The sequence below is a fragment of the Portunus trituberculatus genome, chromosome 9 (assembly GCF_017591435.1).
Source record: "Portunus trituberculatus isolate SZX2019 chromosome 9, ASM1759143v1, whole genome shotgun sequence".
Classification (NCBI taxonomy): domain Eukaryota; kingdom Metazoa; phylum Arthropoda; class Malacostraca; order Decapoda; family Portunidae; genus Portunus; species Portunus trituberculatus.
The window spans coordinates 2,795,028-2,809,812 of NC_059263.1; the positions used below are offsets into that span (position 1 = coordinate 2,795,028).

General features: G+C 44.4%; 1 protein-coding gene across 1 annotated transcript; it reads right to left on the reverse strand.

Moving 5' to 3' along the window:
• Window positions 1–926: 926 nt before the first annotated feature.
• On the reverse strand, window positions 927–11,645 carry LOC123501234 (protein-associating with the carboxyl-terminal domain of ezrin-like). Its single transcript, XM_045249948.1, has 11 exons — window positions 10,565–11,645; window positions 9,762–9,878; window positions 9,154–9,342; window positions 8,587–8,678; window positions 7,835–8,004; window positions 7,456–7,642; window positions 6,937–7,076; window positions 5,301–5,545; window positions 4,839–4,988; window positions 3,802–3,913; window positions 927–3,575 (listed from the first exon to the last, which is right to left on the reverse strand). The coding sequence occupies exons 1-11, from the start codon at window positions 10,619–10,621 to the stop codon at window positions 2,626–2,628; spliced, it is 2,409 nt and encodes an 802-aa protein (XP_045105883.1). The 5' UTR covers window positions 10,622–11,645; the 3' UTR covers window positions 927–2,625.
• Between the last annotated feature and the right edge of the window lie 3,140 nt (window positions 11,646–14,785).

The following is a 14,785-nucleotide window of genomic DNA, read 5'->3' on the forward strand; positions in this document are numbered from 1 at the left end:
TGCATTTTTACCATGAGTTTGGGCATGATTAGACCATTTTATTGGCATTAGGAAGGGTCTATGGAGGTTGGAAGATTAACGGGCAGTCTCCACTATTCTAATCCCCACATAATAACCAAAATGAATATGGAAATGTGTCCTGAAACTGAACTTCTCCTTAGCCCCTTCAGTACTGGGATGCATTTTCACTATGGGTTTGGGTACAATTAGACCATTTTATTGGCATCAGGAAGGGTCTATGGAGGTCGGAAGATTAACTGCCAGAGTCTTCACTATTCTAATCCTCACACAAGTTTCTGAAGCTGTATAAAATCACCAAATAGGAAGCAGAATGAATATAGGAATGAGTCATAGTACTGAAGGAGTTAAATTACCCACTCTTGGACACATTTCCTTGTTTTATTGCCACCTCTAAACATCGTATTGTCTAGAAATGATGCAGTCTACTTTTTTTTTTTTTTTCCATCCCCTGCTTATTTGTAGATGCATATATAGATGCTATATACTCCTTTTCCAGCTTTGAATTATTATATACAGCAGTGAGAGGGCTAAGGTGGTCTGAATGTAAATGATCAGGGTCAACACTATATCACCTGTATTCTGAAACGCTTTACTCTCTCACCACGTCCTTCTTTATTCTCCTTCTCCTTCTCCTCATTTGTCTTTTCATCCTCTTCTCGTGTTCTACAACTCTTTTCTCTCTCACCATCACTGCTTTCCTAAGGCTCCAGTTGAAGATACGTATGTTAATAAGAGTGTTTTCATGGTTCTGGTGATAGATTGGTAAGATTTTTGTTTTATTAATAGGAGGAACTGTCTTGAAAACCCAGCTAGTTGTCTCTGTGACCTTGGAAAACTATCACAGTGAGAGGGGAAGGCGTTACTGAATACAGGCGTAACTCATTCTAAATAATGTAAATACACACTTTGAAAATAAAAATATAATCTGGACAGGAGAGACATGGTATTCCCTACTTCCCCCCCAAAAGATAAGTAACATCAATTTTACACCAATAAGTTACATTTCACCCACTATTCACTCTTCAGACTGGGTACTTTGGTGAAATTGATTGTTACTTTTTTACTCTATAAAGTCAGTAATAGAATCAAATCTCACGGTTTCTTATCTCGATTCCCCAAAAATCAAGTCAAAGGAGGAGACACGATAAGATGACAGAACAATCCACCTCATCACCTCAAATAATTTTACATATCTACCTTTCTCAACATCGTTTTTCTTCCTAATATACAATTCAATAAGACAAAATAAAATGTCAATCTTTGTTTCTTTCTATAAATACTCTACGGAAAGTTATGAGGATTTCATGGGGCACTTTCACCCTTCTAACCCAAAGTCCCACAAAAACTCAACCTGACCACTGAGAGGAAGAGGAGCACTGAGGATTTCCTGGGGCACTTTCAACCTTCTAACCCAAAGTCCCACAAAAACTCAGCCTGACCACTGAGGGAAAAAGGAGCATTGTACTCTTAAAAACACCAGGTCTGCACAAAAGATACACACACTCAATGACATCCAGCAACACTAGCAACACAAACCAACACAGATGACTGAGGAAACACGAGCATTGTACTCAAATTAAAAACACCAGGTCTGCACAAAAGATACACACAAACAACGACATCCACCAACACAGAGACGTCACAGCAAACAAACAGACGACAATCTAAACACAGCAACAGAGAGCAGACGTGTATGTACAATAAACATCTGATAAAATATATAAAAAACGGTACAAAATGCTAAATGCAACGCTCACCAAAATAAATAAAGATACCGGTACAGTTGATATTTGTGCATGTGACTGGTGAGGTGAGATGAGGGAGGAGCTTCACCATACGCTTCACTCATCACCAGGTGCAGGCAGAGGCAGTGGTGGTGATGCATGGTGGTGATGTGTGGTGGTGACTCGTGGTGGTGACGCGTGGTGGTGACTCGTGGTGGTGACTCCTGCAGTGTTACGTTACCAAACACCTCAAAGGGAGGGAGGGATGGAGTGAGGGAGGGAGGGAGAAAGAAAGAAAGAAAGAAAGAAAGAAAGAAAGAAAGAAAGAAAGAAAGGAGGGAGAGAAGGAAGGAAGAAAGAAACCACCAAGATAAGAGTCACATTCACAGCCATCCTGCCACACACATACACACAAACAAGCCATCACATCACCACTGCCTGGCCACACAAGACTCAGAACCCTTTAAAGACACCATCAGCCAACAAATCTACGGAAGAAACCACAAACAATTGACAATAATGATGCTGCAACACTCAAAACACCACCAAACCTTCATACACTTGTGCAGAAGCCAGCTGTAGTGTCTGGCAAGTGTCTGTTTAAGCGTCCTCACACACCAAGACCTCCTAAGAACTCACAACAATTCACAGCATGAGTGGGTTTGATCTGACTAGTCAACATGAGCAGTGCTGTGTTGCTTCCCTCATAAAAAGTCAACTAAAAACACAAGAGAAACACCACACAGCAGCAGCATCACCACATCACAGCAGCCACATCGCCACATCACAGCAGCATTACCAACCATCTCCCAACTCACACGTGCAGGAATGTAAGGGTACGGTAACTGTCTGGCAACACTGAGCCGCCCCTACACTACCATCAGAAGTCATCACCCCACCCATCATCCCAGCTGTCCTTCACTGGCCGCTGGGGTGCACTGGACACACCACCCACCACACCCACACCACCCACCACACTATCCACCACACCATTAGACTCTGGAGGCTGGTCTGGGGCTGTGAGGTCTGGCCAAGGCTCGGAATCCCACTGCTTAGCCTTCACTGGGGAGTTATTGGATGGTGGGGAGGGTATGTCCCAGCTCCCCTCATCACCCCAGGCATCCTCCCCCATGTTGGTGTCCAGGCCTGCCAACATCTCGGAGACTGACGGGGTGCGGGTGTGTGTGGCACCCTTGGCTCGCTGGTTGGCCTCCACAAGCAGCGTCTCCAGGTCAAACTTCTTGGTGGTGAAACTCGGCGCCAAGTCAGCGAAGAGATCCAGCTCAGCGTCACGTTTTTTGTTCACCTTAATGGCCATCACGTCAAACTCCTCACCAAGACTTGGCGTTCTGTGTGGCGGTGGTGGTGGCGAGTCAACCTTAGAGCGCACCAGCTTCATCCCTGAGCTCTGCCGGCCGTTTGACTTGTGCATGTGGCTATGCAGCGGAAGCAGAGAAGAGGCGCTGTCAGGAATGTCCACACTGTCAGGCTGGGATTTACATGGGAAGGCGTCCTCTCCACCTAGATCCACACTCCATCCACCCAGCGTTCCCTTGGGTGTGATGGGCTCCACGCTGAACACCTCTCCACTCCCCTCCTGCATGTCCTCCCAATCTGACGACCAGGCCTCCACCTCGCCCACGCCAGGAGGTCCAAGGGAGGGGGCAGCTGGTTCAGTACTGTCCTCCCCGCCATCCGGTGAGCTCCTCTCCGGGATGTGGGCCAGGGCAAGGCTGTCCAGGGAGAGGTTATCCAGCGAGGCAGTGTCTGACGTGAGCTCAGCACCCGCCAGGGATATGGAGCGAGGTGGTGGTGGTGGTGGTGTTGGTTCTGAATATAGGAGGTTTCTGTTTATCCTCCAAAATCTAAGATAGGGACTAAGACTACCAATGCACTACTGTACAATGGTCTATTGCTACTATAACACTACTATAAGACTCAAATATACCCCAACACATCTATCATGAGTACCCAGCCTCTACCATTAGTAATATCTTGTATGAAGTTAGTACACAAACACTGCCCATTCTACAACAGAGGAGACAAGAGTTCCCACCTGATGACCTGGGCGAGGCAGAGGGAGTGACGTGTACCTTGCTGACCTTGATGCCGTTGGTGAGAGGCTCCTTCGATAGCACTGACTTGGTAAGAGGCAGGACAGCAGCCGCCTGGGATGATAAAACAACAAACTATGGTAAGAAAAATCATGACACACTGATGCGAACTGGAAGTAATGTACCGATCTTTATTAAACCTGCAATCTTATACAAGGCAGCTCTGATAATACACACACACACACACACACACACAAACATTTATTTAAGAGGGAGGTTTCAAGACATTAATCCTTTTTTGGGGGGAGGGTGGCTAATTCTCTGACCTAAAAAGAAACTGACAACTAAATGGGCCTTTTATTTCACTATATGTTGCACTTGGCCAGTTTTCCCCTCTTAACATATAAAAAAAACACACAAACACAGAGACACAGAAACTCAGGAACTTGACAGAAAAAAAGTAACAATGCAGTCTTGGTCTCTTACACACACACACACACACACACACACACACACACACACACACACACACACACACACACACCACGTAGTGTAGTGGTTAGCACGCTCGACTCACAATCGAGACGGCCGGGTTCGAGTCCCAGTAAGCGGCGAGGCAAATGGGCAAGCCTCTTAATGTGTGGGGTGTGTTCACCTAGCAGTAAATAGGTACGGGATGTAACTCGAGGGGTTGTGGCTTCGCTTTCCCGGTGTGTGGAGTGTGTTGTGGTCTCAGTCCTACCCGAAGATCGGTCTATGAGCTCTGAGCTCGCTCCGTAATGGGGAAGACTGGCTGGGTGACCAGCAGACAACCGAGGAGGTGAATTACACACACACACACACACACACAAATACAGAATCATAAACTTGTCAAAACGCTTTAACGCAGTCTTGGCCACATAAAAAAAAAACACACACACACACACACACACACTCAAAAACTTACCCAAACTTAACCTAACCTAACCCAACCCAACCCAACCCAACCTAAGCAAACCCAACCAAAACCTAACCTAACCTAACACAGTCTTGGCCGCACCTTAGGCTTGGCGGTGGTGAAGAGGTTGTGACGATTCTCCCCCACTACCACACTGGCCCCGAGGATTGGCACCAAGTGGGCCAGGGCGTGCAGGGTGGCCGAAACAAGGCCATCACTGGAGTCTCGGATCCCCAGCAGGAGTTCCGGCAGCTGTGGATATGAGTGGTGAGTGGAAACATTACTATTGGTTGTGGTAGGGGAATAACATTGACTATTGGTTGTGATGGGGGAGTTGATTGTTATTTAGATAGGTACATATTGCAGCACTGTGGTCATATGGAGCTAAACTGACAGGGAGTTCTAAAGTGAGAATGTCATGTAGTAGGGGGAGGTAAGATGGACAACACACACTTAAACACACACACACACACACACACACTTTTTTTCCTCTCTCTCTCTCTCTCTCTCTCTCTCTCTCTCTCTCTCTCTCTCTCTCTCTCTCTCTCTCTCTCCGACACTCACCACCTCCTGAGCCAGCACATCGCGAGGCACCAGGGCTACATAGGAGGGCAGGTGGGCCAGCAGGATGCCCCTCACAGTGGCGTCGTGCACCCCAAACAAACGCACCACCTGGGGAACAATGTCTCGCCGGAATACCTCCTCCCCAAACAGCCCCTCACCACCACCATCACCACCACTATCACCACCACCACCACCACCACCACCGCCATCATCCCCACCACTGTCAGGCTTCTCTCTCCGGGGACCTGAAATAGAGAGCATGGTTTGTTGGTTTAGTTGGTGTATTTGTGTTGGGGTTGGTAGAGGGTAAGGGTAGTGGAAGTGTGTAGGATAAGCTGCTTACTACATACTTGGTGATTTTATACAGCTTCAGAGACTTATGTCAGTGATTAAAATAGAGAAGGTTCTGGGTATTAACCTTCTGACCTCTTTAGACCCTTCCTCATGTCAATAAAAATGGTCTAATCACACACAAATCTCAAGGTAGAAATGTGTCCCAGTATTGAAGGGATCAACTTTAACTCAGTACACAGGTAGATTAATTGAGACCAGTCTTAACATAATAACATAACATAATAACATAAATAATAGGATAACAAAGGGCCACCAGGGCCCATCTAGGTTATCCTCTATCAGTCGCACAGCGACCTCGTCATCAGTACTTAAAGATACACTTACAGTACACAATACATTATATACTAATTCTAAATATTTGGGCCATTAACAGGGCTAAGTCCTGCAGCGAAATCCTCTACAATTTGTGGTCCCCATACATGGGGATCATGTCTTATTTAACTATAGTAAATTTCTTATAAAAACTATCATGCAGTGCTATACATAATTATAAATCTAATAAATTTAAGTGCTTATCTAATCTGTTTTTAAACATTGTCAAACTAGTGCTATTTACAACCGTCTCTGGCAATGCATTCCAGAAGTCTACCACTCTATGACTAAAGAAATATTTTCTTATATCTAACCTGCAGCCTTGCTTTCTAATCTTCCTGCCATGATTTCTAGTCCTATTTCCCTCCTCTAAGGTAAAGAAAGATCTCACATCTATGTAGTTTGTATCTGAGAACATTTTAAATAACTCTATCATATCCCTCTTATACATCTCCTCTCAAATGAAAACATGTTTAATTCCTTTAATCTATCTCTATACTCCAGGCGCTTTAATGCTGGTATCATCCTAGTTGCTCTTCTCTGAACTGCTTCTAACATGTTGATATCCTGCCTATAGTGGGGTGACCAGGCCTGTATGCAATACTCTAAATGGGGCCTAACATAGGAATTATATAAGCTACGCACCACTTCCTTACTTTTATAACTAACATTTCTATTTATAAAACCCAGGATCCTATTTGCCCTATTTCTTGCTTCTAAACATTGCTTTGAAAATTTCATAGTCCTGTCTATCACTACTCCTAAATCCTTTCCTTCCTCTACTGCCTCTAGCCAACATCCCTCCATCTCATAGTTAAAGTTTGTGTTGTCTTTACCTAAATGCATAACCTGACACTTATCAGAATTAAACTCCATCTGCCACCTGTCTGCCCATGCTATCAGCCTGTCCAGGTCTCGTTGTATTCTGTAATTGTCCTTTTCACCCTGAGTGAAACAAACCATAACTCACCAGAGCGTGGCGTGAGGATTCTGGGCATGAGGTGTGTGGCAGCGGCCGGGTGGAGCAATACCGGGCGACTCAGCAGGGCACCAGCCAGGGTACTAGAAACCAACTCCTCTGGGTACTGCTCCAGGCTCTCCGCCACACTCCTGAAGGGGAGACACAGAGGCAAGCTTTGTTAGGTGCATTTCCTTCGCCTGTAGTGTGTTCTGGTGTGCAGGATTTCTTTACTGGATGTCATGTATTGATACATTCATCTTGGAATGTAATGTTCAAAATAATTATAGTGTGTATCAATGTATCTACCTATATACTAGGCTGGGACAAACCACTGCACACCCATACACACATACACACATAACTCACATCCAGGCAAAGAAAACTATCCATAAAATACTAACACAGAAATGGACATGCCTATAATGTTCATAATAACAGCAATAACTTGAAGACATAAGCAGCTCTCACACACACACACACACACACACACACACACACACACACACACACACACACACACACACACACATCAGGAACTCCTCTCTCTTGGTGTCAGTGAGGAGGAGGATGTTGGTGAGGGAGTCATGCAGCTTGAGGAAGTCGTGGCTGAACACCGGGTGCTCTGCCAGCTCTGTGAGGCGGGGCCGCTGGCTCCAGGCTGGGGCAAGGCAGCTCCTCTTCACCAGGGCCAGAAAGTCTGCTGCCCCACCCACCTCTGTCATCAAGGGAGTAAAGGATGTGAGGTCACCTTTTGCTACACTATTAATGATTATTAGCAACATCACCATCCATCTCTTTAGCAGTGACTTAAAAAAAACTCAAGGACATGATTTTCTAAGGGAACCTCAAGTATATACAATACAAAGCTTAAAATCCAATTCACTTCATCAAATATCAAAACACACACCTGCCAGGACTTCAGGAGTGAGCACATCCTCCACCAGGTGTCCAAAGGCATAGGAGTCCCTGGCGTGTTGGTAGGACGGGGAGATGCGTGTCTTGTCATCAGGAGGCACCACTCGCTCCTGGCAGTAACTGTTGATGTGCTCCACGTGGTCCCTTGTTAACTTCCCAAAGCTGGCGGGAAACACACATCAGTTGACAAGGGTTCAAGCTGTCTGACTACCAATAAACAAGTGAAGTGATAGGTAAATACAAGGAAACACTCATCAGTTTAAAACGGTTCAAGTTGCCAGGTGAACTCATAGGCAAATACAGGCAGTGTTGATGAGTGAAACAGACAGTGGTCATGTTGTTAGGGCTGAGTCAATAGGGAGCTTTAAAGAAGATTAGATAAATTTATGGATGGAGATGATAGATGGAATTAGGCAGCTTTTGTCATACAAGAACTGCCATGTGTAGACCTGATAGAATCTTACAGATTCTCTCTTTTCCTATATTCTTATATGTTGGTTATAAGTCCATTTCACAAGGCTGTCAGGAAGATTAGTCCGAAGCAGTTCAAGTGACTTTTCCATGACAGTTTCTTGAATAGTGCAAGTGGATTCTAAGATCAGAGAACTAAGAAAAGAGACGAAGTGAAAAGCACGTACTATAATACTGACCATGACCACACACACACACACACACACACACACACACACACACACACACACACACACACACACACACACAGTGTGATGGCTCCCTATCCCTTACCTGCAGGAGTACTCGAGGCCCCACAGCTTCCAGGCTCCATCGGGCGTGATAAAGATGCTGGATGCACTCACGTTATTGTGGCTCACCCCAGCCTGTGTGGACCATTGGGATGTGAAAGACAAGGCACGTGTTATGGCGTATGGAGCATGTATTTTCTTTTTTTTCTAATGTAAGAAGGGAAAGCTGGCCAAGGGCAACATAAAAAAAATAAAAGGCCTACTTAATTGCCAGTCCCCTTGCAGTTCCAAGAAAGACAGCCAAAAGAAAGAAATAAATGTCTTGCAATCTCTCTTAACCCCTTCAGTACTACGATACATTTTTCCCTTGAGATTTGCGTTATGATTAGATCATTCTACTGACATTAGAAAGGGTCTAAGGAGATCAGGAGATTAATGGCCACTATTTTAATCCCCCACATGAGTTTTTGAGGCTGTATGAAATCACCAAATACTAAGCAGAATGAATATGGCAATGCTTCATGGTACTGAATGGGTTACATGAAGTCAAGTCATAGGAAGTTGGATATACAGAACCTTCCTCCACCAAGCAGCAGACACAGCAGCTCACCCGGTCATGAAGGAAGACCAGCGTTTCAATGATGGACTGCAGGCCAGCTGAGATGTGGAGTGGTGAGAAGCTTTCCAGACTGTGGTGGCGGAGTGGCGTTGCTCTCTCCGTCACCACTACTACCTCTCCCCCCACTACGCCTCCATCCAGGTACCGCAGCAGCCTTGGGTGACGGTACACTCGACTGGCCTGAAAATATATATGATTGTCTTACCTTTGTGTTGTATCTCATATCATGCACTAGTTTCTTTTTTCTTTTTTTTTCACTTTAAGTAAAAATATACATACTTCACTATCATTAAAACAATGCTGTGCTAACTTTTCCAATTCGTGCCTTTGATGACTGTCATTTAAATCCTATCCCACAAAACATGAACACCTGAACCTGACCAAAGCAAACCTAATCTTTGAGTGACAATGCTAGTACTATCATTTTAATACCATAAACATGTCAACCTATCCTAACCTCTAGATGAAGACTACTGTTATCTCGACATTAGCTGGCAAAACAACCACCACAGACACCAACATATAAATAACCTGACCTAACCTTTAAGATGAGAACACCACCATTACTTCACTAACACCAAACAAGAGGCAGCCAGTACCTGCAGTGCTCTCTCAATGTAGGGACGCTTGCGGGAGGAGGAGGGATGGGCAGCTGAGAACACTGTCACTGGCATCCCATCCAGCTCCCCCGGCGCCATCATCCAGTCCTCATACACCTGGAAAGCCGGAGCAGTTAGTGAAAGGCAGTGTGTGTAACCTAACTATAACCACTGTCTGTAACCTAAAGCCTCCCTTAAGTCTTTGTTCTTCAATATGTGAGCTGCTATTATCTTGTTGTGGCAATGTGAAATTAATACAAATAACTGCATTTATAGATCAATATTAAAGAAAAAGTGTCTGTGTATGAGAGAGAGAGAGAGAGAGAGAGAGAGAGAGAGAGAGAGAGAGAGAGAGAGAGAGAGAGAGAGAGAGAGAGAGTAAAAAAACAGAAAACAAGCCAGCTTTTCCACAATATGGTAAGCCAAGGCTGTGGAGGGACAACAACAAAATAAGATACTATTGGCAAGATTTATTCCTCCTTTGACTCTACATCCAGCATTAGTTTAGCATGTCATCTGTCAACCACCCTATCTTGATCCCACCTTCACACACACACACACACACACACACAAATGATGTCATCTGTCAAAAAATTTTCAGTCCCACACACCTCTCCCCTCCTAGGACACCTCACAAAACACACACACTAATAGCTAACATCACACACACACAGACATATCCTAGAGAAGTATATGAAACCCCGCAGGAAAACCCTCATGTCGTAACTTCACCCTGACCCGTTTCCCTTCCTCCCCCACTTCACTTCTCAGCCTCCCCATATCAAAACTCGTAGAATACTCACTTCGCTCTTGTCTCTGTCGACCTCCAGCTGGCCAAGGGTAGTCTCGACGTTCCCCATGATCCACAGTTCTCACAGGTCACGTAGGGCTACAGATAATGTGGATAATAAGGTAAATATAGCGAGCCACTGGCCACGTCCCCTTCCGTGAATCTTGTGTTTACATCGCCTCCATCCGACTGGCTCCGCCCCGCGCTGCTCCTGCCCCGCATTGTGCAGTATAGACTCCTTTTCCTGTTGTTGCTATTTATACGGGTGCAACTGTTTTTTTTTTTTTTTTTGTAAGAAAGGAGAACTGGACAAGGGCAACAAAAGGATATAGAAATAAAGGCCCACTGAGTTCTCGGTCTCCTTACAGAGTCGATAGTTAGCCAAAAGGATAGGGACAAATGCCTTGAAACCTCCCTCTTGAATTACGTCAAGTCATTGGGAAGTTGGATATACAGATACAGGCAGGAAGTTCCAGTATGGAAAGAGAAGAATGTTAAGTAGTAGAGCCGAGGTAATGGTGGTCGACAGGTCGCTCGAAGAAATGCAGTCACATGGGCTGGGGGAGAGGGAGGGACATGCCAACATCCAGCGCGTGCGGTGGAACGAAGTGTCACTCAGTCACTGATAACCGATCGCTTCCCATACACCACTTTTCTCAACTCTCTCTCTCTCTCTCTCTCTCTCTCTCTCTCTCTCTCTGCATATAGAATCACATATGCAAATATATTTCTGAGATCTATATGCTTACCTACGAATCATTAGAACATGAGAAAACAAATCAGGCGACTACTGACTGCACTGATGTGCCCTAAGGAAGGTATTTTCATCCGTGCGTCAGTAGGCTAGCTTGTTCTCAATATTTCCCATCCTCCAGACATCATCACACAACTACAAGACTCTCCCTCATCACCTCACGTACGTGCGTCTCCCATCCGCCCCCTCCCAATCACCTGACATCACCACACCCCAAAGCCTCTCCCTCATCACCTTACATCACCACACGTTTTCTCCCTCATCTTCTGACATCACGTACCACGTCTCCTCCCCCATCATCTGACATCACCATATGTCTCCTCCCCCATCATCTGACATCACCATATGTCTCCTCCCCATCATCTGACATCACGTACCACATGTCTCCTCCCCCATCATCTGACATCACACTCTCCCACCCTCTTCGACATCACGTACCCCACATACATACATACATACATACATACATACATATATATATATATATATATATATATATATATATATATATATATATATATATATATATGTGTGTGTGTGTGTGTGTGTGTGTGTGTGTGTGTGTATTTTTTTTTCTGTGGATGCCACTAAATTGTAGAAGCCCGTGGGCAATTATTGCCCTCTTGCCCACTCCTAAATCCGGCCTTGCGCGTCCGCGCGCGCACACACACACACACACACACACACACACACACATGTTCACCAACTACATACATCAGCCCAGTAGTGTGCTCGTTACACCTGGGAACGATGTTAAGGTCGATAAATATTGACGAGGAGGGCGCAGGAGGGTACGTGTCGCTTTGATATGAAGACAAAATCACCACATCACTACCACCACCACCACTACCATCACACAAAACACCACACCACACCACACCACAACACCACCACCACCGCCCGTGCTGGGACCCTCCCCAGTCTCCACCAAAGACCACCCGGTTCCAGCCCCGCTCCAGCCGAGCCCATCCCAACCCCACCCTGTTCGACCCCGCCGTCTCCCGCTACTACGGAAACTATTCTTTAAACGCATTTTGTGATTTTTCTCCGGTTTTGCATGTGTTTCTAAGCGTTTTCTGGACTCAAGGGTAAGAGAAGGTGGAGGAGGTGGAGGTGGAGGGAAAATGATTATTGTGGGAGTGAAGGCGGGAAGGTGGAGTCACTCACCAAAGGTGCCCAAAAAAACCATCTCGGCATAAGGGTTAAAATATTTATCTTTTATTGATGGAGTTGGCATTGTTCTGATATCTTATTTGTTATTAGCAAAGTAAAGCAAATTTCATGCCACAATAGAATCGAGTATAACTGTGTTTAAGTTTATCGAAAAAATAACATTAAAGGTACTGTGTAATATATAACTTTCTTTTAATCAGCATGGCTACGATTGTTTTGGTGCTTGATATAACACTGAAAAGAAATCAAAAACATGCCCCAAGTAACAATATTTCAAAAAATTTAGTGTAACTATTCGTATTTTCAAATTCAAATTTTTTCAAAGGTTCCAAAATAGAAAACAAAAATCTTTATACGACGAAGAATGTGTGTTTTCTTTATTTTGCTGAAAAGCGAAAATTTTTCGTTTTCAGAAAATATAATATAATATAGTTTGGCTATGCTTTCCATCTCGACATTTTGATGTGTTTTGGAGCCGTTGATTTTAATGATACAACTTTCGTTGGACCGCGCTACGTAAACAAACCACCCGATAAGGATATTTTATTTTGGTTATTAGTTAAATTATTTGTCGCTTCTAAAAGTGTAGTGTATACCAGTCTGGGAGCCTTTTTTCTTGTGGCGATTTTTAAAATGAATTACGTACGTAAATATTGGGCCACAGAGGCACGTCAGCCGAGCCTTCTCCCAGGTCAGTCCGCCAATGTTTGCCTGCACTCCCCATGTTTTTTTCCAGATCCAGAGAGTGAAGCAAAGCTAGAATCAACCACTAAAGTAGACAAATAGCCATTACTGTGTTAAATAAGGCGATGGTTATATATACCGCCCGCCGCCCACCATCACCCAGACCCCACCCATCCGCTCCCGCGCCACCCCATGTCAACTCGTCAACATTTCCTTCAATTCTCAGTATTTCCTGCTGTTGTCCGCCTGAGATGCATAAAGTGTAATGATAGGAGGAAGAAATAAGGAATGGAAGTATGTGAGGGAGTGTAGTAGTAGTAGTAGTAGTACCAGCAGGAGCAACAGCAGCAGTGTTATTATTGTGTGTGTTGGGGAGGACTGCTCAACGTAACAGTACTCTCTCTCTCTTTGAAACGCCGTGCTCTCGCCATGACTGTTTTCCAAGGCCAGACAGATGACTAACCGGGTTCCCAAGAGTGTTTCTCCTGTTAATAATGCAGAAATGCTGTTAATCTGTCACTAGAACCTCACAAACGCTTTGCTCTCACCAAGACTGTTTTTTCGAGGCCACAGAGATGATTAGCCACATTCCCAAGAGTTTCGATCTCCTGTTAACAATGCAGAAATGTTAATTTGTCACTAGAACCTAAAATGCACCAAAGAAAACGCTCTGCTTTCTCATCACAACTGTTTTTCAAGGCCACAGAGATGACTAGCCAGTTTTTAAGAGCGTTTCTCCTGTTTATAATGCAGAAATATTGTTAATCTATCACTGACTCACTAGAACCTTAAAAAACCCTTACAACTTCAATTATACTCTAGTGACAAAGGTTAGACACAATCCGTCACTTCTGTGGAGTTAGGCGGTGTCTACGGTAAGGCTTGACAATGTTATGACGAGTCTCCCTCCTTGCCTGGCTGCGCGCGCCTGCGAGGCAACAAGTGCATTATGGGTTAACCCACAATGCACAACGCTATACATCAAAACAAATTTAAATAAAACAAGGTATAAACAAGTCAAACGAAATTATGTCATTATCATTGTAACTGTCAATGTACTCACTTGTATATATATAAAAAAAAAAAAGTTTTAGTAGGTGGTATAAGGAAAACAGAGAAGCGGGGCAGAGAGGAGGTAATAAGAGAAATACTCGTTAAACAGTGGAGGAGGAGGGGGAAGGAGAGAGACAATTAGAAATCAAAGAAAATACTAATCGTCATGGCAACATTGAATGGTAGACGTACTCGTATGTATGAATATACTGCATCTAGCTATTAATTCCGTCATTACATTTTCGAGTTTCCTTGTGTTGTTGTCACTTATTATTCTTGTTATTCATCAAAAAGTTGTTTAAAAAGTTATATATCTTTATCATTGCATATAACACGTTAAATAAAGGATAGTTTAATTATAATAACTCCAGCTCGTCTCGCTATCGCCGCGACCGCACTATGTAGCCTCAACTGAGTCTGAAAGCCTCACATACAGGCGTGCACACAGTCACACAGCACACAGACACATTACCATGGCCAGCTCACTCTCCTTTCTCATATTCACCTCTCACACACAGCCACCAGCACTGATAAAACACTCAAAACACAACCAAATGAATTAAAAACATG

Excerpts from the sequence above, each read along its gene's own strand:
- LOC123501234 (XM_045249948.1), bottom strand. The coding sequence starts at position 10,621 with ATGGGGAACGTCGAGACTACCCTTGGCCAGCTGGAGGTCGACAGAGAC. Across the intron at positions 7,077-7,455 it reads AAGAGAGAGGAGTTCCTGAT|GAGTGTGGCGGAGAGCCTGG; the intron begins GTGTGTGTGTGT and ends TCTCCCCTTCAG. Across the intron at positions 3,576-3,801 it reads TGCCTCGCCCAGGTCATCAG|AACCAACACCACCACCACCA; the intron begins GTGGGAACTCTT and ends TCCTATATTCAG.